This window comes from Pecten maximus, chromosome 16 (assembly GCF_902652985.1).
Source record: "Pecten maximus chromosome 16, xPecMax1.1, whole genome shotgun sequence".
Taxonomy (NCBI): domain Eukaryota; kingdom Metazoa; phylum Mollusca; class Bivalvia; order Pectinida; family Pectinidae; genus Pecten; species Pecten maximus.
This window is the reverse complement of record NC_047030.1, coordinates 36,726,440-36,751,128: the sequence shown is the minus strand read 5'-3', so window position 1 is coordinate 36,751,128 and position 24,689 is coordinate 36,726,440. Positions and strand designations below refer to the sequence as shown.

Here is a 24,689-nt window from a genome sequence, read left to right as displayed (position 1 = left end):
TTTGTCATTTGTGTTACTTGTATTGTGTCGGAATCTGCTAGGACAGTAGGTACTCTTCCAGAGCCTCACCAAAAAATCGCACATATTTCTCAATGTTAGGATCATCAGATTGTCAATTAATAAGAAATTGTAAAAACATTGCTCATTTCGATGACCCTTATATAGCGAATATCATAAATGTTAACTATATGTAATAGTCATATAACTGTGTTTCCATCTTTGAACTAAAACTTTAGGAGAAAGTGTTTTTATTTTTCAGATGCCCGTGCTTCACCAATGGTTGTATGAAGTATACAAAAACTACAACAATGTGCCTTTCCATAACTTTAAACACTGCTTCATGGTCACACAGATGGTAATGTTATTTATATATGTTGTCAAGGGGAATAATTACTACAAATTTGTCAACTGTTCAGTGTTTAAATTTATCAAAACATTTGGTCACACAGATGGTAATGTTGTTAAGACAACCGACACAAAGTCATTTTTTGTCCAGCGTCAGTCGTAAACAATTTACATTTTAAATTTTTTTCTCAGTTACAAAGAGGCCAAGGGTCATGATATTAAGCCAGTTGCATGCTGGTTATGAAGGGCAACAAAGTTCAAATAGATCAAAGGAATGACCTTGACCTTCATTCAATGTCACACAGGTCAAATGTGTTGAAATATTTAAACAACTTCTCAAAAAATCAAAGATCATGATATTGGGCTATAGCCAGTAGTATGCTGGGATGAAGGCTTACCAATTTGTTGAAATGGATGACCTTGACTTAGCATGTCGATTCAAGGTGTGGGGTATATATGTAGTTTTAATAAGGGGAGGTGTTGGGGTATATAGGGGGTGTGGGGGTATATAAGGGGAGGTGTGGGGGTATATAAGGGGAGGTGTGGGGTCTATAAGGGGAGGTGTGGGGTATATAAGGGGAGGTGTGGGTGTTATAAGGGGGTGTGGGGTAAGGGGGGGTGTGGGGTATATAAGGGGAGGTGTGGGGTAATAGGGGAGGGTGTGCTCTCTCCGGGCGGTGTTGGGTCTATAGGGGTGTGGGGGTCTATCGGGGCGGTGTGTGGGTTCTGGGGGGTTGGGGTATCTATCGGGGGGGTGTTGGGGTCTACTAAGGGGTGTGGGGTCTATCAGGGGGTGTGGGGTTTCTCAGGGGCGGTGGGGGTCTCTCGGGGCGGTGTGGGTCTCTCCGGGGCAGGTGTGGGGGGTTCTGGGGCGGTGTGGGTCTCTCGGGGCGGTGTGTGGTATCACAGGGGCGTTGGGGTACTCTCAGGGGCGTGTGGGCGTTACGGGGGGTTTTGGCGGTTGGGGTCTCTCGGGCAGCTGTGGGTTCTCAGGGTGTGTTCTGGGGTATGTGGGGGCACCGGGGTGGGGATATCCGGGCGGATGTGGGGTCTCTCCGGGGCGGTTGGGGGTTCTCCGGGGGGGTTTGTGGGGTCTCTCCGGGGCGGTGTGGGTCTCCCGGGGCGGTTGTGGTGTCTCTCCGGGGCGGTGTGGGTCTCTCCGGGCGGTGTGGGGTCTCTCCGGGGCGGTGTGGGGGTCTCTCCGGGGCGGTTGGGGGTCTCTCCGGGCAGGTGTGGGGTATTAGGGGGTGTGGGGTTTACGGGTGGTGGGGTCTCTAGGGCGGTTTGGTACTCTCAGGGCGGTGTGGGGGTCCTCTCCGGGGCGGTGTGGGTCTCTCCGGGGCGGTGTGGGGTACTCTCAGGGGCGGTGTGGGGTTCTCTCCTGGGCGGTGTGGGGGTCTCTCCGGGGCGCATTGTGTCTCTCCGGGCGTGTGGGGGTCTCTCCTGGGGGGCGGTTGTGGGGGGTCTCTCCGGGGCGGTCGTTGCCCCCGGTTTCTCTCCGGGGCGGTGTGGGCCCCTCTCCGGGGGGTGTGGGGTCTATCCGGGGGCGGTTGTGGGGTTATAAGGGGGTGTGGGGTATCTCCGGGGCGGTTGTGGGGTCTACTCAGGGCGGTGTGGGCTCTCTCCGGGCGTGTGGGGTTCACCTCGGCGGTTGGGGTCATATGGGGGGTGTGGATCATCAGGGGAGGTGTGGGGCTTCATTTAGGGGCGGTGTGGGTTTCAGGGCAGTGTTGGAGTATCTCCGGGGGTGTTTGGGTCTCTCTGGGGGTTTGTGGGTTGCTTACGGGGGTGTGTTAGGGGTTGGTACCGGCGGTGTGTGGGGTCTCTCCGGGGGGTGTGGGATCTCTCCCGGGCGGTGTGTGGGTCTCTCCGGGGCTGTGTGGGGGTCTTCCTACCGGGGCGGTGTGGGAGTCTCTCCAGGGCGGTGTTTGGGTCTCTCCTGGGCGGTGTGGGGTCTCTCCGGGGCGCTGTGGGTGGGGGTGTGGTCCTCCGGGGCGGTGTGGGGGTCTCTCCGGGGCGGTGTGTGGTGGGTTTCTCTGCGGGCGGTGTGGGGTCTCTCCGGGCGGTGTGTGGGTCTCTCCGGGGCGTGTGGGGTCTCTCCCGGGCGGTGTGGGGGTCTCTCCGGGGCGGTGTGGGGTCTCTCCGGGGCGTGTGTGGTTCTCTCGGGGCGTGTGGGGTCTTCCGGCGCGGTTGGGGTCTCTCTCGGGGCGGTGTGGGGGTCTCTCCGGGGCGTGTGGTCTCTCCGGGGCGCTGTTGGGGGTCTCTCGGCGCTTTGGTGGGTCTCTCCGGGGCGGTGTGGGGTCTCTCCGGGCTGTGTGGGGTCTATCTGGGCGGTCTGGGGTCTTTGGGGTTTGTGGGGTATATAAGGGGAGGTTTCGGGATATATCAGGGAAATTGTTTGCATGTATATATTGTTATTAGATTTGATAGCCATATTGTTTTGTAGATGTACGGTCTGACCTGGCTTATTGACACACCATCACTGCTGGATGACCTTGATATTCTTATACTCATCACTTCCGCCATTTGTCATGACCTTGACCATCCAGGTTACAACAATGCTTACCAGGTAGGGGAGATAACTCTGTCTGATTTGGTTTAATTTAGAACTGTTAGGGTCCTATCAACTTTAGGATGGTACTTGTAGTAATTCATAAGGTTTAATGTAACAAGGGAGGTAACTCTTACTTCATCTTTTGCTTCATAACATGTGTGCATGGACTTATTGTTTGTATTCAGGTAAATCGACATTTAACTGCTTGACTATTTTGGTTGTCGTGACTAAATTCGGGGCTTTATCCCAACACCACAGTGCTGCCAAGGGGGAGGTAACCACAATAAACCTGTGGTATTAGGGAGGTAGTCATTGTTTAACATCTATCGAATGTCGGATCTCCGATAATTCCCCAGAAGAATGTCATTCTTTATAACTGGTATAACTATATAATGTATAATGAAAAGAACTGTGAAAGTTTCCTTTACTTGAATGTTCCACGAGAAATGTGATCTTTGTATGCTGAAAATTGGATGTTACTGTACTTATTATCGGGAGAATAATAATGAGTTGGCAGAAAACTTTCTTCAATGTCACTTTAATTTCAATCATGAGAGTGATAAACAAACAATGGAAGATATTTTTTAATTCATTTATAATACAACTTGAGGGTCATTTCCCTTAAAACTGGACATATATTTTTTGGGATTAAACTTATTTGGAATTGATTAAACTTCTACAGTAATTTCATTTGGAATTAATTAAACTCGTCCAGTAATTTCATTTGGAATTAATTGAACTTGTCCAGTAACTTTATTTGGAATTAATTAAACTTGTACATTAATTTTATTTGGAATTAATTAAACTTCTCCAGTAATTTCATTTGGAATTAATTAAACTTCTCCAGTAATTTTATTTGGAATTCATTAAACTTGTTCAGTAATTTTATTTTGCAAAACAGACTCCTAGTTATATCTTTTCACCTAGAATAGCCAGGGTTCAATTCGGATGTGACACAGAGTAGGGGTAACCCGCCCGACCACATTGGTTTTATCCAGGTACTCCAGTTTAATCCGGTTTATTCCGGTTTACTCCGGTTTACTCCCACAATAAGACTGGTTGTGCACTTCCATCAGGGCAAACAAGAGTGATATATATATATCTATATCAGTTGGTATAACTTGTTGTAAAATAAAATAAAGTTTGGTCTCGTTTGATAAATTCAATTTTATTGGTCTTTTGTAATAAATTCCATATGACTTTGACACTCATGTAAGATTCTTTATGCACGAATACATTGGATGTGATTTTATATTCTTACAAGTAATTCTTTTATCTGACAGGTAAATGCGAAAACTGAGCTAGCCCTGCGGTACAACGACATATCTCCTCTGGAAAATCATCACTGCTCTGTAGCGTTTGAGATCCTGGAAAAACACCACTGCAATATCTTCCGAAACCTTCCAAAGGAACAGTACAGAAAAGTCCGTGAAGGAATGATCAGGTGCGTGAAGGAGCTTACAAAGATACGGATAAACTATGTATTTATTGGACAACACTTCATTAATTTTGTTCATGTTTTGACTGCGGGGCTTTTTACAGGAAACTTGTAGTTGAGGGTGTAAATTAAATTTCCTTAAAAACATATTTGCAGATTGAATTATTATGGTCTCGTCATAAGAATGGAGACTTGGAGATCTATAATGTTTCCCTCATTCTATCTATTTGTCCATTGATCTGACCATCCTACATCCATCAATATGTCTATCTGTCCATCTGGCTATCCATTAATGACATTGATATATCTGTCCATACATTCCATTACAGATTAAATTGGTCACTTCATAACAATGGAGACTTGGAGACCTATAATGTTTCCTTCATTCTATATATCTGTCCATCTATCTGTCCATTGATCTGTCCATCCATGTCCATCCTCCATCCATCAATCCATCTCTGTCCATCAATCTGTCCGTCTGGCTATTTGTCAATGACATTTATCTATCCGTCCATCAATCTGTCCGTCTGGCTATCCATTAATGATATTGATCTATCTGTCCATATACATGTCCATCCTCCATCCATCAATCCTTCTATCTGTCGATCAATTTATCTGTCTGTCTATTCATCAATGACATTGATCTATCTGTCCATTGATCTGTCCATCCACGACTATCTACTATCCATCAATCCATCTATCCGTCTGTCTATTCATCAATGACCTTGATCTATCTGTCCATTGATGTGTCCATCCAGCTGTCCATCCTCCATCAATATGTCTGTCCGACTATCCATCAATGCCATTGACCTGTCTGTCCATTGATCTGTCCACTCATGTCTATTTGTTCATCCATTTTATCCATCTGCCAATTTTCTGTCCATCTATATATCTATCTTTCCATCTGTCTGTCTTTCTACCTGTCCAACCATTTGTCCATCCATCTGTCCATCCATCTGTCCATCCATCTAGAAACAATTAACATTACATGACATCTTGCACCATGCATTCCTGGGAAAGTTAGAATTGTGATATACTGTATACCTGGTAATTTTCGCCCCCGTTTAATTTTCGCCATATTCGCCCTTTGAAGATAGGGCGAATTTAAGATGAAGGCGAAAATTTCAAGCTGAATTTAAAGATTTATAAACCATAGTACATGGATCAATTGTCGTCAGATCACAAACATACCATCTTACTTTTCAACTGTAAAATCACGCACTAAGCATTAAAATAATACATACTAAGTTATTTTGAAAATTCAGTTGTTTTTTTTTAATTATGAAGACCAGTCATGATCAAAATGAAATACAGAGTGGCTCAAATTCCTGCCATGGAAAACACTAATTTTATGAGTTAAACGTCTCTTAAATGTGGCTTCCATTCATGTGTATGACACTGGTCAGTCATTAGTCACGGTGCGGCGAACTTACAATTGATCATGTTTGCTTAAAATCACCCATGCATACCCGATACTACTTGAATGAGCAGGGACTAAAAGAAAATCTGAACACAGGTAAATCGTCTTTGTTTCACACCTGATTACCTTTCACAGCTCATGCCGGTAAGACAATTGGGGAACTCGTCCAGAGTGGTCCGAGTGCAACTGTATTGAGAGTTCCGAATGGAATTTTCCGATTGTTTTTACAAACGAGGAAAAGGATATTTCTTGAAAACCATTTAGGGCGAATTCAAAACGGGGCGAATATGTTTTGTGTTGCTCAAAGGCGAAAATACCCTGGGGCGAAAATTACCAGGTATACAGTACATGTTTAATCCTACTCTAGTTTGGTGTAGGTCTGTTTATAATAATCATTGTTTTAGTATTTGTCTCTACAGAAGCTTATAATATAATTTGCCACGTCTTCAACCCTGACCCCAACCAACTTTGTATACAAATGAACTTTATTTCAACAATGCACAAATTCAACGGTTTTTTAATGGTAATACAAAGTAATGGTTTAGTTTTCTTTTTTAGGTGTATCCTTGGAACTGATATGGCGAAACACAATGAGATACTCAGTAGTTTCTCAGCAATAAATAACACGTCCAAGTTTGACTTCCAAAACAAGGAACATAAATCTCTGGTATGTAAATCTACTGTGCTTACATGCATATATGTATGTTAAGTAATTTAATCTATTGATGCTTAGAGTCTGGTATTACTAGAGGGGACTACAGGTTTGTACTCTGTCGGACCTCACTGTCACTACTAGAGGGGACTACAGGTTTGTACTCTGTCGGACCTCACTGTCACTACTAGAGGGGACTACAGGTTTGTACTCTGTCAGACCTCACTGTCACTACTAGAGGGGACTACAGGTTTGTACTCTGTCGGACCTCACTGTCACTACTAGAGGGGACTACAGGTTTGTACTCTGTCAGACCTCACTGTCACTACTAGAGGGGACTACAGGTTTGTACTCTGTCGGACCTCACTGTCACTACTAGAGGGGACTACAGGTTTGTACTCTGTCAGACCTCAATGTCACTACTAGAGGGGACTACAGGTTTGTACTCTGTCAGACCTCACTGTCACTACTAGAGGGGACTACAGGTTTGTACTCTGTCAGACCTCACTGTCACTACTAGAGGGGACTACAGGTTTGTACTCTGTCAGACCTCACTGTCACTACTAGAGGGGACTACAGGTTTGTACTCTGTCGGACCTCACTGTCACTACTAGAGGGGACTACAGGTTTGTACTCTGTCAGACCTCAATGTCACTACTAGTGGGGACTACAGGTTTGTACTCTGTCGGACCTCACTGTCACTACTAGAGGGGACTACAGGTTTGTACTCTGTCAGACCTCAATGTCACTACTAGAGGTGATCTGTCTATCTTCCTGTCTGTCAATCAAGTAACAACAAAGAATGTGAAAAATAAAAAACACCCATCACCCTGTATCTTATACAGCTATACTTTCCCGATAAAACTACCATTGTACCCAGGTTAAAAAAATATTGATAAAGGTGAGTGAAACAGGCCCATTGGGTCTCTTGCTTTATGATTTCAGATTATGCAATCATATTTTGTTTGGTGTGGCGATATTATTAAAGCTTTCTAAAGTGATGCTTGTCTTTAGTATGACAATACACCAAATTTTCTGTGAAGTACACTTATATATTTGTTACAGAGTAAATAACTTTTTGGTGATATCCATATACAAAAACTTTGTGGTGCATCTTTCGATTCTGTTACCCAATAATCGTCCGACGAAAATTTCTAAAGTTGATGTGACCATGTTTGTGTCTTTACGTTGTTTATTTTTGCTCTAGATGATGATAATATTGATGAAGGTATCCGACATTTCAAATGAGGCCAGACCTATGGATGTGGCAGAGCCATGGCTTGATTGCCTACTAATGGAGTTTTTCAATCAGGTCAGAGGTGTTCCGAACGGACTTAAGGATCCTCTTTTGTTTCTCGCTGTTGTTCCGTTGTTAGTCTTCACTTCCACTTCGGCAATGATTTTTATTTTCATATATATATTAGGACCTGCTTGACTAGTGAGTTTGTTTGCTCCCAGTTTCTTTTTGTCAAACCAACACAGTGAAATTTAGGCAGTGAGGGAGGAAGACTTTTAGCCTCGATTCTAGCTGTTTTAGAATTATGAGAGGTAAACAAAAAAAGTTTATCTTTAACACAAACTGTGATCAAATTGTGGAAGCATCTGCAATTTTTTTATGTTACAGAAACAGAAACTGCAAACAGAGGCTTAATAATTAACCATAATATTTTCAGTGTAAAAACCGCTGAAATAAGTTAAACTCTAAAATAATTTCACCACTAAAATATGTATGTTTACAGTAAACATATACAATTAAGGAAAACAACTTCAGCTTGAAATTCGCTGTGCTGGTTTGATTTTGTATTTCAGTTTCTCCGTTTACCTGTATTTTCTGATGACCAGCAGTCAGGGTGATGTTGAGGACACATCTGCTGTTGATCTTTACATCTCATCCATCTTCATTTGGCATTTTTAAGACATAAACAAATGATTCAAGACTTTATCTACCGTATTTTTCCTAAAAAAATCCCCCTCCCTTAGTGCAAAAAAAGTATTTAAGTTTGGTAGGACTTACACGTATTAAACCAGATTCAGCTCACTATTTTGAAATTTACGATTTTGCCAAAATGAATGGGGCTTATTTGTGGGTATTGGCTCTTTTGTAGTAAATACAATAATTTGATATGACATGGACAATTTTTCCTACATTGACCACATACACTAAAACCTTTGATGTATTTGCACGTTCCTGGCTTATATACTTTATAAACTGCTGGTTAAAACTTCTTGTTTCTAATACATACCGTACTTATTCCTGTACGAAGCCCAAAGGGGCCCTAATTTTGTATTCTTTGCCAACATTATCCTGCAATAAGTCCAGATGGCCTAACACGAAACTTTGGGCTCAAATTAGGGGTTTATACCTATTACAAGGCAGGGAAATGTGAAATCCGCGTAACAGCAATGATTGGAATGAGTTTATTAATTTGTGTAGGTTTATATTTCATTTCTGGTCTGGAATAAGATACAGTCTTGAATCACTGATGTAGTGGTTTAATCTGAAGCTTCATCAGACGGGAGCTGGAAACGAAAACAGACAGAAAATATAGTTCCCTGGTCCTTGCATGGTGTCATATGAATATTGCGGTCTGCTTATATATCATAGATTAATTTATTTTTTTATTAAAAAATTGTGCATTGAAGTATTTAATCCTTTGACATTTGAGTGTTTTTATATGACACAAATGCATTTTGATTTGAGATCATGCTCCCCTCCCCCCCCCCCCCCAAAAAAAAAACCAAACAAACAAAGAAAACAAAAAATAAATAAATAAATAATAAGATGACAGAAACCTGGGGATTTTAAGACTTACAGGTGTGAAATATGTAGCTTTGGTTCTGATGAATCTTTCCAGCTCCTGGTACTCAAAAATAAACTTGTTGGCTGTGTTGTAGTGTCAAGCTTTGTTTACTTTAAATGATCTAATAAGGTAATACAAAGTAAATTCTGGAATCCAAACAAATATAAAGGTAGTATAAACAATACATAGATTAACATTCGGTATTAGATGTCCAATTTCACTGTTTTATTACAATGTAAAATGTCCAGAAAATGATAATTTCAGTTAAACCTCATTATCTTGAAGTCAGTGTTGTATTTTCTGAGATATCCTGTGATTTCAGTACTTTCAGTACTTTGATTACTGAGATATCGCGAGCATTCAAGGTAACCAAATATATTTCATATAGAAATTTTACTCTTGTAACTTATTTACTCATTTGAGTAAAGTAGGGTCTTGAAATTAACAGAGTCTGAGATAACAAAGTTTGGTTATACTTCATTAAGGTAAACAAAAGCTTGCTACAACATTTGGGCTGAATAGTTTACAGATATTCTGGTGTCGTAAGTTTACATACATTTTGTAACCTGTACATCATTTCCTCCATGTTGTCATGTCTTTGTTGTAATTATGCACCGATTCAATCCCCTGCAAATGTTTTTAACCATGGCTTTTGGACAATTTGAGGAATTTAGTCAGATTAAGAAAAGTGATGAACATCTGCAAGACTGAGCTGTCAGATATTCAAATCAAGAATGATAAATTATAACCAAATTATTCATTAAGTTTGACATGAATCTCTTAAATGCTTTTGTTTAAACCAAATGTTCACATGTAAACCAAGGTCATTTATCTTATTAAAAAAACTACTTTTCAAATGTTGCTTGACAGATTTTGACTAAATTTTTACTGTGTCCAACTGACATGTGTATGTTATTCTGGCTAGAAAAACTGTAACGTTACATCTATCTGTTTGTTCCCCCCATCTCATTCGTTTCTCCCTACTTTCTTTTGTTTTTGTCAGCTCTTAATGATATTGATAAAAGTAGCTGACATTTCTAATGAATGTCGTCCAATGGATGTGGCCGAGCCCTGGCTAGAATGTCTACTACAGGAGTTCTTCAACCAGGTAAAACAAAACAACGACCGTGACGTGTATAGTTTCTCACTGATATCTACCTGCAGAAGTCCTGTAGCATGGCCACTTGTGTCGTTTTACCTTTCTTTAAAAGTGTTCTCAGTAATATAACTGTTGGAAAACCACTAGATTTTAGTATCTTCTGGTTATTTGACTGAGTCTTGGGTCTAATGATGAGAGCAGAGTCTTGAGTCTAATGATGAGAGCAGAGTCTTGAGTTTAATGATGAGAGCAGAGGCTTGAGTCTAATGATGAGAGCAGAGTATTAAGTCTGATAATGAGAGCAGAGTCTTGAGTCTAATGATGAGAGCAGAGTCTTGAGTCTAATGATGAGAGCAGAGTCTTGAGTCTAATGATGAGAGCAGAGTCTTGAGTCTAATGATCGAGAGCAGAGGCTTGAGTCTAATGATGGAAGCAGAGTCTTGAGTCTGATGATGAGAGCAGAGTATTGAGTCTAATGATGAGAGCAGAGTCTTGAGTCTAATGATGAGAGCAGAGTCTTGAGTCTAATGATGAGGGCAGAGTCTTGAGTCTAATGATGAGAGCAGAGTCTTGAGTCTAATGATGAGAGCAGTCTTGAGTCTAATGATGAGAGCAAAGTCTTCAGTATAATGATGAGAGCAGAGGCTTGAGTCTAATGATGAGAGCAGAGGCTGGAGTCTAATGATGAGAGCAGAGTCTTGAGTCTAATGATGAGAGCAGTCTTGAGTCTAATGATGAGAGCAGAGGCTTGAGTCTAAAGATGAGAGCAGGTTCTTGAGTCTAATGATTAGAGAAGTCTTGAGTCTAATGATGAGAGCAAAGTCTTGAGTCTAATGATGAGAGCAAAGTCTTGAGTCTAATGATGAGAGCAGAGTCTTGAGTCTAATGATGAGAGCAGAGTCTTGTGTCTAATGATGAGAGCAGAGTCTTGAGTCTAATGATGGAAGCATAGCCTTGAGTCTAATGATGAGAGCAGAGTTTTGATTCTAACGATGAGAGCAGAGTCTTAAGTCTAATGATGAGAGCAGAGGCTTGAGTCTAATGATGAGGGCAGTCTTGAGTCTAATGATGAGAGCAGAGTCTTGAGTCTAAAGATGAGAGCAGTCTTGAGTCTAATGATGAGAGCAAAGTCTTCAGTATAATGATGAGAGCAGAGGCTTGAGTCTAATGATGAGAGCAGAGGCTGGAGTCTAATGATGAGAGCAGAGTCTTGAGTCTAATGATGAGAGCAGAGTCTTAAGTGTAATGATGAGGGCAGAGGCTTGATTCTAATGATGAGAGCAGAGTCTAATGATGAGAGTTGAGTCTAATGATGAGATCAGAGGCTTGAGTCTAATGATGAGAGCAGAGTCTTGAGTCTAATTATGGAAGCAGAGGCTTGAGTCTAATGATGGAAGCATAGCCTTGAGTCTGATGATGAGAGCAGAGTTTTGAGTCTAACGATGAGAGCAGAGTCTTGAGTCTAATGATGAGAGCAGAGTCTTGGGTCTAATGATGAGAGCAGAGTCTTAAGTCTAATGATGAGAGCAGAGTCTTGAGTCTAATGATAAGAGTTGAGTCTAATGATGAGATCAGAGTCTTGAGTCTAATGATGAGAGCAGAGTCTTAAGTCTAATGATGAGAGCAGAGTCTTGAGTCTAATGATAAGAGTTGAGTCTAATGATGAGATCAGAGTCTTGAGTCTAATGATGAGAGCAGAGGCTCGAGTCTAATGATGAAAGCAGAGTCTCGAGTCTAATGATGAGAGCAGGTTCTTGAGTCTAATGATGAGAGAAGTCTTGAGTCTAATGATGAGAGCAGAATCTTTAGTCTAATGATGAGAGCAGAGTCTTGAGTCTAATGATGAGAACAGTCTTGGGTCTAATGATGAGAGCAGTCTTGAGTCTAACGATGAGAGGAGCGTCTTGAGTCTAATGATGAGAGCAGAGTCTTGACTCTAATGATCGAAGCAGAGTCTTGAGTCTAATGATGAGAGCAGAGTCTTGGGTCTAATGATGAGAGCAGAGTCTTGAGTCTAATGATGAGAGCAGAGGCTCGAGTCTAATGATGAGAGCAGAGTCTTGAGTCTAATGATGAGAGCAGAGTCTTCAGTCTAATGATGAGAGCAGAGTCTTGAGTCTAATGATGAAAGCAGAGTCTTGAGTCTAATGACGTTTCAACATACATTCAGTTTTGTGTATAAATTAATTGCCAGTCTTTAGTGCACCATATGATGACCGTGAACTATTTAAATTATCCTATGTCTGTGATCCGTGGTCGTGATCTGTGGTCAGTGATCCGTGGTCCGTGGTCTGTGGTCCATGGTCTATGGTCCGTGGTCTGTGGTCTGTGGTCCATGGTCTATGGTCTGTGGTCTGTGGTCCATGGTCTATGGTCCGTGGTCTGTTGTCAATGGTCTATGGTCCATGGTCTGTGGTCCATGGTCTATGGTCTGTGGTCTGTGGTCCATGGTCTGTGGTCTGTGGTCCGTGGTCTGTGTTCCGTGGTCCATGGTCCGTGGTCTGTGGTCTGTGGTCCGTGGTCTGTGGTCTGTGGTCCATGGTCTATGGTCTGTGGTCTGTGGTCCATGGTCTATGGTCTGTGGTCTGTGGTCCATGGTCTTTGGTCCATGGTCTATGGTCTGTGGTCTGTGGTCCATGGTCTGTGGTCTGTGGTCCGTGGTCTGTGGTCCGTGGTCCATGGTCCGTGGTCCGTGGTCCGTGGTCCGTCTGTCTTCCATCCATAAACAATCCTTGTTAACACTATTTCTTGAAAAGTGCTGGAGGGATATTTATCAAACTTTAGATGTAGGTGTTGTCCAAGTTTTGCCCATTCAATTTCGTGTCTGACAAGAAAATCAAAATGACCGAAAGGCAACTATCTTGGATTTTAACACTTGGAGGGATATTTCTCAAACTTCACATGTAGGTTCCTCTTGGTCCCTAGTTGAGCTCATTAAAGTTTGAAATTGAATGGGAAAACAAAATGTCCACCAGGCAGCCATCATTGATTTTGACACTTGAAGTTTGTTATTGCTATTTCTTGAAAAGTATTGGAGAGATATTCTCAAACTTCACATGTAGGTTCCAGTTTGGCCCATAAAATTTTGGGTCTGATTTGGAAAACAAAATTGCTGATAGGTGACATCTTGGATTTTGACGGTTGAAATTTAGCTTTTGATATATTTCTTAGATCCTTATTAGACTTCATATGTAGGATTGACATGTTATCAAATGATTAAGAGGAATAGGGGAAAGAAGGTAGAACTATAGAAAATATCAAAGGACCAATAAAGATCAGTCAGTTGGGGACACCAACATCTCTCTGGGATCCCTGGTCTTACAGGCCTCCTCACCAAGTTTGGCTGTAATTTCTGAATATTTTCATGTTAGATTTTAGTTTAATTTCTCTATCGATGGAATATGTTCAATTTAAATGTAGGATCAGATGATTTGATTTAAAATGTTAATGTGAAATGATAAAAATACTACTGTATCTACTGTTCAAAGTGACCTTGATATTATTAGAAAGTTATACCAGCTGTTCCAATTTAAGTTTAAAATTATTAAATGACAAAATCAAATAATAAAGACAAGGTCAGATGTTAAAAAAAAAAAAAAAAAAACAGAAGAAGAAAAAAAATCGGGAATGTAGTTTCAAGTTTTTAGCCCACCATCATCAGATGGTCGGCTATTCAAATCGCCCTGCGTCCGTGGTCCGTGGTCCGTCCGTCCCTCCGTCCGTCCCTCCGTCCCTCCGTCCGTAAACAATTCTTGTTATCGCTATTTCTGAGAAAGTACTGACGGGATCTTTCTCAAATTTCATATGTAGGTTCCCCTTGGTGCCTAGTTATGCATATTGTGTTTTGAGACTAATCGGAAAACAAAATGGCCGACAGGCAGCCATCTTGGATTTTGACAATTGAAGTTTGTTATCGCTATTTCTGAGAAAGTACCAAAGGGATCTTTCTCAAATTTCATATGAAGGTTCCCCTTGGTGCCTAGTTATGCATATTGCATTTTGAGACCAATCGGATAACAACATGGCCGACAGGCAGCCATCTTGGATTTTGACAATTGAAGTTTGTTATAGCTATTTTTGAGAAAATACTGAAGGGATCTTTCTCAAATTTCATATGTAGGTTCCCCTTGGTGCCTAGTTATGCATATTGCGATTTGAGACCAATCGAAAAACAACATGGCCGACAGGCGGCCATCTTGGATTTTTAGCCCACCATCATCAGATGGTGGGCTATTCAAATCGCCCTGCGTCCGTGGTCCGTCGTCCGTCCCTCCGTCCGTCCGTCCCTCCGTCCGTCCGTCCGTCCGTCCGTAAACAATTCTTGTTATCGCTATTTCTCAGAAAGTACTGAAGGGATCTTTCTCAAATTTCATATGTAGGTTCCCCTTGGTGCCTAGTTATGCATATTGCATTTTGAGACCTATCGGAAAACAACATGGCCGACAGGCAGCCATCTTGGATTTTGACAATTGAAGTTTGTTATCGCTATTTCTCAGAAAGTACTGAAGGGATCTTTCTCAAATTTCATATGTTGGTTCCCCTTGGTGCCTAGTTATGCATATTGTATTTTGAGACCAATCGGAAAACAACATGGCCGACAGGCAGCCATCTTGGATTTTGACAATTGAAGTTTGTTATCGCTATTTCTCAGAAAGTACTGAAGGGATCTTTCTCAAATTTCATATGCAGGTTTCCCTTGGTGCCTAGTTATGCATATTGCATTTTTAGACCAATCGAAAAACAACATGGCCGATGGGCAGCCATCTTGGATTTTGACAATTGAAATTTGTTATCGCTATTTCTCAGAAAGTACTGAAGGGATATTTCTCAAATTTCATATGTTGGTTCCCCTTGGTGCTTAGTTATGCATATAGCATTTCGAGACCTATCGGAAAACAACATGGCCGACAGGCAGCCATCTTTGATTTTGACAATTGAAGTTTGTTATCGCTATTTCTCAGAAAGTACTGGAGGGATCTTTCTCAAATTCCATATGTAGGTTCCCCTTGGTGCCTAGTTATGCATATTGCATTTTTAGACCAATCGAAAAACAACATGGCCGACAGGCAGCCATCTTGGATTTTGACAATTGAAGTTTGTTATCGCTATTTCTCAGAAAGTACTTAAGGGATCTTTCTCAAACTTTTTTGTAAGTTCCCCTTGGTCTGTTGTTCTGCATATTGCATCTTGGGACCAATAGGAAAACAACATGGCCGCCTGGCAGTCATCTTGGATTTTGACAATTGAAGTTTGTTATCGCTATTAATCAGAAATTGCTGAAGATATCTTTCTGAAATTTCATTATTAGGTTCCCCTCTGTGCCTAGTTATGCATATTGGATTTTGAGACCAGTCAGAAAACAACCTGGCTGACAGGCAGCCATCTTGGATTTTGACAATTGAAGTTTGTTATCGCTATTTTACAGAAGGTACTGAAGGGATCTTTCTCAAATTTCATATGTAGGTTCCCCTTGGTCCCTGGTGTTGCATTTTGCGACCAATCCGAAAACAACATGGCCGACAGACAGCCATTATCGCTAAATCTTAAATTTTATATATAGGTTCCCCTTGTTTGAAAAGTACTAGAGGGCTGTTTCTGAATTTACACAGATTAGTAAGACTTAGAGGAAGGGAAAAGTAGAGAAAAGATCAATCTGACATGGAACCTATAAAGATCATTCAATGGTGGGCGCCAAGATCCCTCTGGGATCTCTTGTTACAATTGAAGTTTGTTATCGCTATTTCTGAGAAAGTACTGAAGGGATCTTTCTGAAATTTCATATGTAGGTTTCCCTTGGTGCCTAGTTATGCATATTGCGTTTTGAGACCAATCCGAAAACAATATGGCCGACAGGCAGCCATCTTGGATTTTGACAATTGAAGTTTGTTATCGCTATTTCTGAGAAAGTACTGAATGGATCTTTCTGAAATTTCATATGTAGGTTTCCCTTGGTGCCTAGTTATGCATATTGCATTTTTAGACCAATCGAAAAACAACATGGCCGATGGGCAGCCATCTTGGATTTTGACAATTGAAATTTGTTATCGCTATTTCTCAGAAAGTACTGAAGGGATATTTCTCAAATTTCATATGTTGGTTCCCCTTGGTGCTTAGTTATGCATATAGCATTTCGAGACCTATCGGAAAACAACATGGCCGACAGGCAGCCATCTTTGATTTTGACAATTGAAGTTTGTTATCGCTATTTCTCAGAAAGTACTGGAGGGATCTTTCTCAAATTCCATATGTAGGTTCCCCTTGGTGCCTAGTTATGCATATTGCATTTTTAGACCAATCGAAAAACAACATGGCCGACAGGCAGCCATCTTGGATTTTGACAATTGAAGTTTGTTATCGCTATTTCTCAGAAAGTACTTAAGGGATCTTTCTCAAACTTTTTTGTAAGTTCCCCTTGGTCTGTTGTTCTGCATATTGCATCTTGGGACCAATAGGAAAACAACATGGCCGCCTGGCAGTCATCTTGGATTTTGACAATTGAAGTTTGTTATCGCTATTAATCAGAAATTGCTGAAGATATCTTTCTGAAATTTCATTATTAGGTTCCCCTCTGTGCCTAGTTATGCATATTGGATTTTGAGACCAGTCAGAAAACAACCTGGCTGACAGGCAGCCATCTTGGATTTTGACAATTGAAGTTTGTTATCGCTATTTTACAGAAGGTACTGAAGGGATCTTTCTCAAATTTCATATGTAGGTTCCCCTTGGTCCCTGGTGTTGCATTTTGCGACCAATCCGAAAACAACATGGCCGACAGACAGCCATTATCGCTAAATCTTAAATTTTATATATAGGTTCCCCTTGTTTGAAAAGTACTAGAGGGCTGTTTCTGAATTTACACAGATTAGTAAGACTTAGAGGAAGGGAAAAGTAGAGAAAAGATCAATCTGACATGGAACCTATAAAGATCATTCAATGGTGGGCGCCAAGATCCCTCTGGGATCTCTTGTTACAATTGAAGTTTGTTATCGCTATTTCTGAGAAAGTACTGAAGGGATCTTTCTGAAATTTCATATGTAGGTTTCCCTTGGTGCCTAGTTATGCATATTGCGTTTTGAGACCAATCCGAAAACAATATGGCCGACAGGCAGCCATCTTGGATTTTGACAATTGAAGTTTGTTATCGCTATTTCTGAGAAAGTACTGAATGGATCTTTCTGAAATTTCATATGTAGGTTTCCCTTGGTGCCTGGTTATGCATATTGCGTTTTGAGACCAATCTGAAAACAATATGGCCGACAGGCAGCCATCTTGGATTTTGACAATTGAAGTTTGTTATCGCTATTTCTGAGAAAGTACTGAATGGATCTTTCTGAAATTTCATATGTAGGTTTCCCTTGGTGCCTAGTTATGCATATTGCGTTTTGAGACCAATCTGAAAACAACATGGCTGACAGGCAGCCATCTTGGATTTTGACAATTGAAGTTATCACTATTTCTGAGAAAGTCTTTAAGGGACCTTTCTGAAATTTCATATGTAAGTTTCCCTTGGTGCCTAGTTATGCGTATTGCATTTTGAGACCAATCTTAAAACAACATGGCCGACAGGCGGCCATCTTGGATTTTGACAATTGAAGTTTGTTATCACTATTTCTGAGAAAGGATTTAAGGGATCTTTCTCAAATTTCATATGTAAGTTTCCCTTGGTGCCTAGTTATGCATATTGCGTTTTGAGACCAATCAGAAAACAACATGGCTGACAGGCAGCCATCTTGGATTTTGACAATTGAAGTTTGTTATCACTATTTCTGAGAAAGTATTTAAGGGATCTTTCTCAAATTTCATATGTAGGTTTCCTTTGGTGCCTCGTTATGCATATTGCGTTTTGAGACCAATCAGAAAACAACATGGCCGACAGGCAGCCATCTTGGATTTTGACAATTGAAGTTTGTTATCACTATTTCTGAGAAAGTACTGAATGGATCTTTCTGAAATTTCATGTGTAAGTTTCCTTTGGTGCCTAGTTATATGTATGCATATTGCGTTTTAAGACCAATCTGAAAACAACATGGCCGACAGGCAGCCATCTTGGATTTTGACAATTGAAGTTTGTTATCACTATTTCTCAAAGTACTGAATGGATCTTTCTCAAATTTCATAAGTAGGTTCCCCTTGGTCCCTTGTATTACATTTTTGGACCAGCCTGTCCTGAAAACAACCTGGCAAACAAACGGCCATTGTCGTTAAATCTCAAATTTCTTATATAGCTAGGATTCCCTTGTTTGAAAATTACTGGAGGGATGTCTCAATTTGCACAGATTAGTAAAATGAAGGGAAAAGTAGAGAAAAGATCAATCTGATATGGAACCTATGAAGATCATTCAATGGTGGGCGCCAAGATCCCTCTGGGATCTCTTGTTAAAATGTTTCACATTCAGTTCCGCAAAATAGTGTAAAGAAAACTATTACAGTAACTATAATAATATATTTGGTTCTTGAAATTTTAATGAAAACACAACTTAAAACTGTTTTCCTACACAAAGATATAGATGAGGTAAGAAATTACAAGAAATTTAACAAAATAAATTAAAAAGAAAGTTTCCATCTCCAAGCTCAGCGAAATGAATTTCAATTTAATCTAGTGATTCAGGCCCTCTGTGCCTTTCTTCAAGGTCTGTTTTATCAAATGTGGAATGTTTCGACTCTAGTTTAACGTTATACACTGCCTTGTGTTACAGAGTGATGTTGAGAAGCTAGAAGGTCTGCCGGTCGCTCCATTCATGGACCGAGAAAAAGTGAACAAATCTTCATCTCAGATTGGCTTCATCAAGTACGCCCTGCTGCCTCTATTTGAGTCTTTAGGAGAACTGTTTCCTGTCATAGAGGTTAGTTTTCATAATTGTGACTTCACTTAACTGAGTGACCAACAAAATGAAGTGATTGTATGTAACAGATTGGACCAGAGCAAATAGCATTAACTTGTATTGCATATAGGAGAAACAGAGACATGATATTAACCAGAGGTGATATTAACAGAAATATGATATTAACCAGAGTTGACATTAACAGAGATATGGTATTAACAAGAGGTGACATTAACAGAGATATGATATTAACCCGAGGTGACATTAACAGAGATATGATATTAACCAGAGTTGACATTAACAGAGATATATTAACCAGAGGTGACATTAACAGAGATATGATATTAACAAGAGATGACATTAACAGAGATATGATATTAACCACAGGTGACATTAACAGAGATATGATATTAACCAGAAGTTACATTAACAGAGATATGATATTAACCAGATGTGACATTAACAGAGATATGATATTAACCCGATGTGACATTAACAGAGATATGATATTAACCAGAAGTTACATTAACAGAGATATGATATTAACCAGAGTTGACATTAACAGAGATATGGTATTAACAAGAGATGACATTAACAGAGATATGATATTAACCAGAGGTGACATTAACAGAGCTATGATATTAACCAGAGGTGACATTAACAGAGATATGATATTAACCAGATGTGACATTGACAGAGATATGATATTAACCAGATGTGACATTGACAGATATATGATATTAACCAGATGTGACATTAACAGAGATATGATATTAACCAGAGGTGATATTAACAGTGATATGATGTTAATCACAGGTGACATGAACCGAGACATTATATTAATTAACCAGATGTGACATTAACAGAGATATGATATTAACCAGAGGTGACATTAACAGAGATATGATATTGACCAGAGGTGATATTAACAGAGATATGATATTAACCAGACGTGACATTAACAGATATATGATATTAACCAGATGTGATATTAACAGAGATATGATATTAACCAGAGGTGATATTAACAGAGATATGATATTAACCAGATGTGACATTAACAGAGATATGATATTAACCAGAGGTGACATTAACAGAGATATGATATTAACCAGATGTGACATTAACAGAGATATGATATTAACCAGAGGTGACATTAATAGAGATATGACTATGTCTGTGTCCTGTTTGTGTTAGTAGATTACCACCTACATGACTTCGCCCATTGAGATATATCATCTCACCTACTATATAGCCAAGTGTTCAGTCAGCTTTAGTTAGTTACTAGTTTACCACATTCATGACTCCGCCCATTGCGAGGTAGGGGCCTTATTTGAGGTTAAATATTGTAGAGGAAGTTCACTATACAATAGTATACAGAAGTGTCTATCAAACCTTGACAATCTAATGTTGTAGGCGGACATTATCCAGCCAGTACGGACGGCCCTGGAATACTACACAGACATGCACAAGGCTTTGGAAGAGGAGAAAAAGAAGCGTGATAGTGTAGGGGACTTATCGAAACAGAACGGCATTACACAGCCAAGTCAGATTTCCACATGACCCTTGCTCCCCCTCCGTCGCTCCTAGTGGACTAGTCTCATATACCTGCCAAGCTGTGAGATACCAGCTGACACCCCTGATGATGTGTAATGGTGCAATCCCCTCTTTGTTGTGATGGGTTCCATATTCAGATAAAGGGGACAGAAATATTTTTCATAAGTGATATGTATTCTTTTATGATGGATGGTGAACCTGGCAAGTATTGATTTAAATCTGACTCTGTCGAAATATATTGAAGGTCTTCAAGAAGGCCAGGTAAAAAAATTGATTCAGTGACTAGGCTGGTGATAGTTTGTCTCAGGACCTGAGAGATTTTGAGGACATGTGGTGATTCTGTGGTCTCAGGACCTGAGAGATTTGGAGGACATATGGTGATAGTTTGTCTCAGGACCTGAGAGATTTTGAGGACATATGGTGATAGTTTGTCTCAGGACCTGAGAGATTTTGAAGACATTGTTGTGATACCTTTTTTTATTTCAGGAGCTGAGAGATTTTGAGGAGACGTTGTACTGCCTTAGATTCATGAACACCTCCTGTTACTAATAGTTTTCATTTTCAATTTTATGTTAAAAAAATATTTTAAAATGTTTATTTAAAATCTTTGAGATGTTGATAATAATTTCTTATCTGTGAACTCAGAATGTTATGTGAATGATGTTTTAACTTAATGAGGTCCTCGGTGTGAGGACATTCATTTGTAATTGGAGAACAATGATAAAAACTACATATTTATACTCGGATGTAGAATCAGTCGTTTCAGCAAATCTGGGACACAGGTTTGTATTGTCTTTACTGAATTACATAGGAAATGATGTTTTATATAGAAACCAACTCAGTCATGTTTAGTTCGTTTGAAGGAATTTATAATTCTTATTTTAAGGACACAGGAGACAAAGTCTTAGATGACCTATTACGACTGCCGTTTGTATTGTCCGGCGTCATGTGTCATCACATTTCACATTTTCGACTTCTTCTCCAAAACTCAGCTGAGGCCAATTCTGTGAATCACCTTGGGTATATTTTCACAAATTATTCGACATCTTAAGTTGATAACAGCATATCTCAGTGAACATGATTATAAGCTCATATTTGTCTAAAGTAAAAGTACTAAAATTGAGAATATTGTCATGGAAACGAAACCAAATATTGTAAATCCAATACAGATTTGATGAAACACGGGCAATATATGAACGAAATCTCGATTTAAATGGAGACCCTTGAATTGAGTACAAGGAGAACAGCCAGTTCTTGAAGGATAGAATAGGATGTTTCTTTATCCTGCTATATTTTTCATTGCTAAAAGGGCTTATTACAGGATAACTACGGTACTGATATTTAGCACCAGGGCTTATTACAGAATAACTACGGTACTGATATTAGGCACCAGGGCTTATTACAGGATAACTACGGTACTGATATTTAGCACCAGGGCTTATTACAGGATAACTGCGGTACTCATATTAAGCACCAGGGCTTATTACGGGATAACTGCGGTACTGATATTAGGGACACGGACTTATTGTAGAATAACTACTGTACTGATATTAGACACCAGGGCTTATTACGGGATAACTATGGTACTGATATTAGGGACACGGACTTATTGTAGAATAACTACTGTACTGATATTAGACACCAGGGCTTAATACAGGATAACTACTGTACTGATATTAGGCACCAGGGCTTATTACAGGATAACTACGGTACTGATATTAGGCACCAGGGTTTACGGGATAACTACGGTACTGATATTAGACATTAGGCTTAATGCAGGATAACTACAGTACTGATATAAGGCAACAGGGTTTATTACGGGATAACTATGGTACTAACTACGGTACTGATATTAGGCACCAGGGCTTATTACAGGATAATTACGGTACTGATATTTAGCACCAGGGCTTATTACAGAATAACTACGGTACTGATATTAGGCACCAGGGCTTATTACAGGATAACTACGGTACTGATATTTAGCACCAGGGCTTATTACAGAATAACTACGGTACTGATATTAGGCACCAGGGCTTATTACAGGATAACTACGGTACTGATATTTAGCACCAGGGCTTATTACAGGATAACTGCGGTACTCATATTAGGCACCAGGGCTTATTACGGGATAACTACGGTACTGATATTAGGGACACGGACTTATTGTAGAATAACTACTGTACTGATATTAGACACCAGGGCTTATTACGGGATAACTACGGTACTGATATTAGGGACACGGACTTATTGTAGAATAACTACTGTACTGATATTAGACACCAGGGCTTATTACGGAATAACTACGGTACTGATATTAGGGACACGGACTTATTGTAGAATAACTACTGTGCTGATATTAGACACCAGGGCTTAATACAGGATAACTACTGTACTGATATTAGGCACCAGGGCTTATTACAGGATAACTACGGTACTGATATTAGGCACCAGGGCTTACGGGATAACTACGGTACTGATATTAGACATTAGGCTTAATACAGGATAAACTACAGTACTGATCTAAGGCACCAGGGTTTATTACGGGATAACTATGGTACTGATATTAGGCACCAGGGCTTATTGCAGGATAACTACGGTACTGATATTAGGCACCAGGGCTTATTACAGGATAACTACGGTACTGATATTAGGCACCAGGGCTTATTACGGGATAACTACGGTACTGATATTAGGCACCAGGGCTTATTACGGGATAACTACGGTACTGATATTAGGCACCAGGGCTTATTACGGGATAACTACGGTACTGATATTAGGGACACGGACTTATTGTAGAATAACTACTGTACTGATATTAGACACCAGGGCTTATTACGGATAACTACGGTACTGATATTAGGACACCAGGGACTTATTGTAGAATAACTACTGTACTGATATTAGACACCAGGGCTTAATACAGGATAACTACTGTACTGATATTAGGCACCAGGGCTTATTACAGGATAACTACGGTACTGATATTAGACATTAGGCTTAATACAGGATAACTACAGTACTGATATAAGGCACCAGGGTTTATTACGGGATAACTATGGTACTGATATTAGGCACCAGGGCTTATTGCAGGATAACTACGGTACTGATATTTAGGCACCAGGGCTTATTACAGGATAACTACGGTACTGATATTAGGCACCAGGGCTTATTACAGGATACCTACGGTACTGATATTAGGCACCAGGGCTTATTAAAAGATAACTATGGTACTAATATTAGGCACCAGGGCTTATTACAGGATAACTACAGTACTAATATTAGGCACTAGGGCTTACGGGATAACTACGGTACTGATATTAGGCACCAGGGCTTATAACACGATAACTACGGTACTGATATTAGGCACCAGGGCTTATTGCAGGATAACAACGGTACTGATATTAGGCACCAGGGCTTATTACATGATAACTATGGTATTGATATTAGGCACTAGGACTCATTAAAGGATAACTATGGTACTGATATTAGGCATCAGGGCTTATTACAGGATAACTATGGTACTGATATTAGGCACCAGGGCTTATTACATGATAACTACGGTACTGATATTAGGCACCAGGGCTTATTACAGGATAACTACAGTACTAATATTATAGGCACTAGGGCTTACGGGATAACTACGGTACTGATATTAGGCACCAGGGCTTATAACACGATAACTACGGTACTGATATTAGGCACCAGGGCTTATTGCAGGAAAACAACGGTACTGATATTAGGCACCAGGGCTTATTACATGATAACTATGGTATTGATATTAGGCACTAGGACTCATTAAAGGATAACTATGGTACTGATATTAGGCATCAGGGCTTATTACAGGATAACTATGGTACTGATATTAGGCACCAGGGCTTATTACATGATAACTACGGTACTGATATTAGGCACCAGGGCTTATTACAGGATAACTATGGTACTAATATTAGGCACCAGGGCTTACGGGATAACTACGGTACTGATATTAGGCACCAGGGCTT

General features: G+C 40.3%; 2 protein-coding genes across 2 annotated transcripts in view; both read left to right on the top strand.

Moving 5' to 3' along the window:
• LOC117314740 overlaps positions 1 to 24,689 on the top strand; it is a gene marked incomplete in the record, with an annotated part of 896,274 nt that overhangs the window by 91,919 nt on the left and 779,666 nt on the right.
• Positions 7,602 to 22,180, top strand: LOC117314763 (high affinity cGMP-specific 3',5'-cyclic phosphodiesterase 9A-like). Its single transcript, XM_033868869.1, has 4 exons — positions 7,602 to 7,721; positions 10,214 to 10,318; positions 19,006 to 19,152; positions 20,548 to 22,180. The coding sequence occupies exons 1-4, from the start codon at positions 7,617 to 7,619 to the stop codon at positions 20,692 to 20,694; spliced, it is 504 nt and encodes a 167-aa protein (XP_033724760.1). The 5' UTR covers positions 7,602 to 7,616; the 3' UTR covers positions 20,695 to 22,180.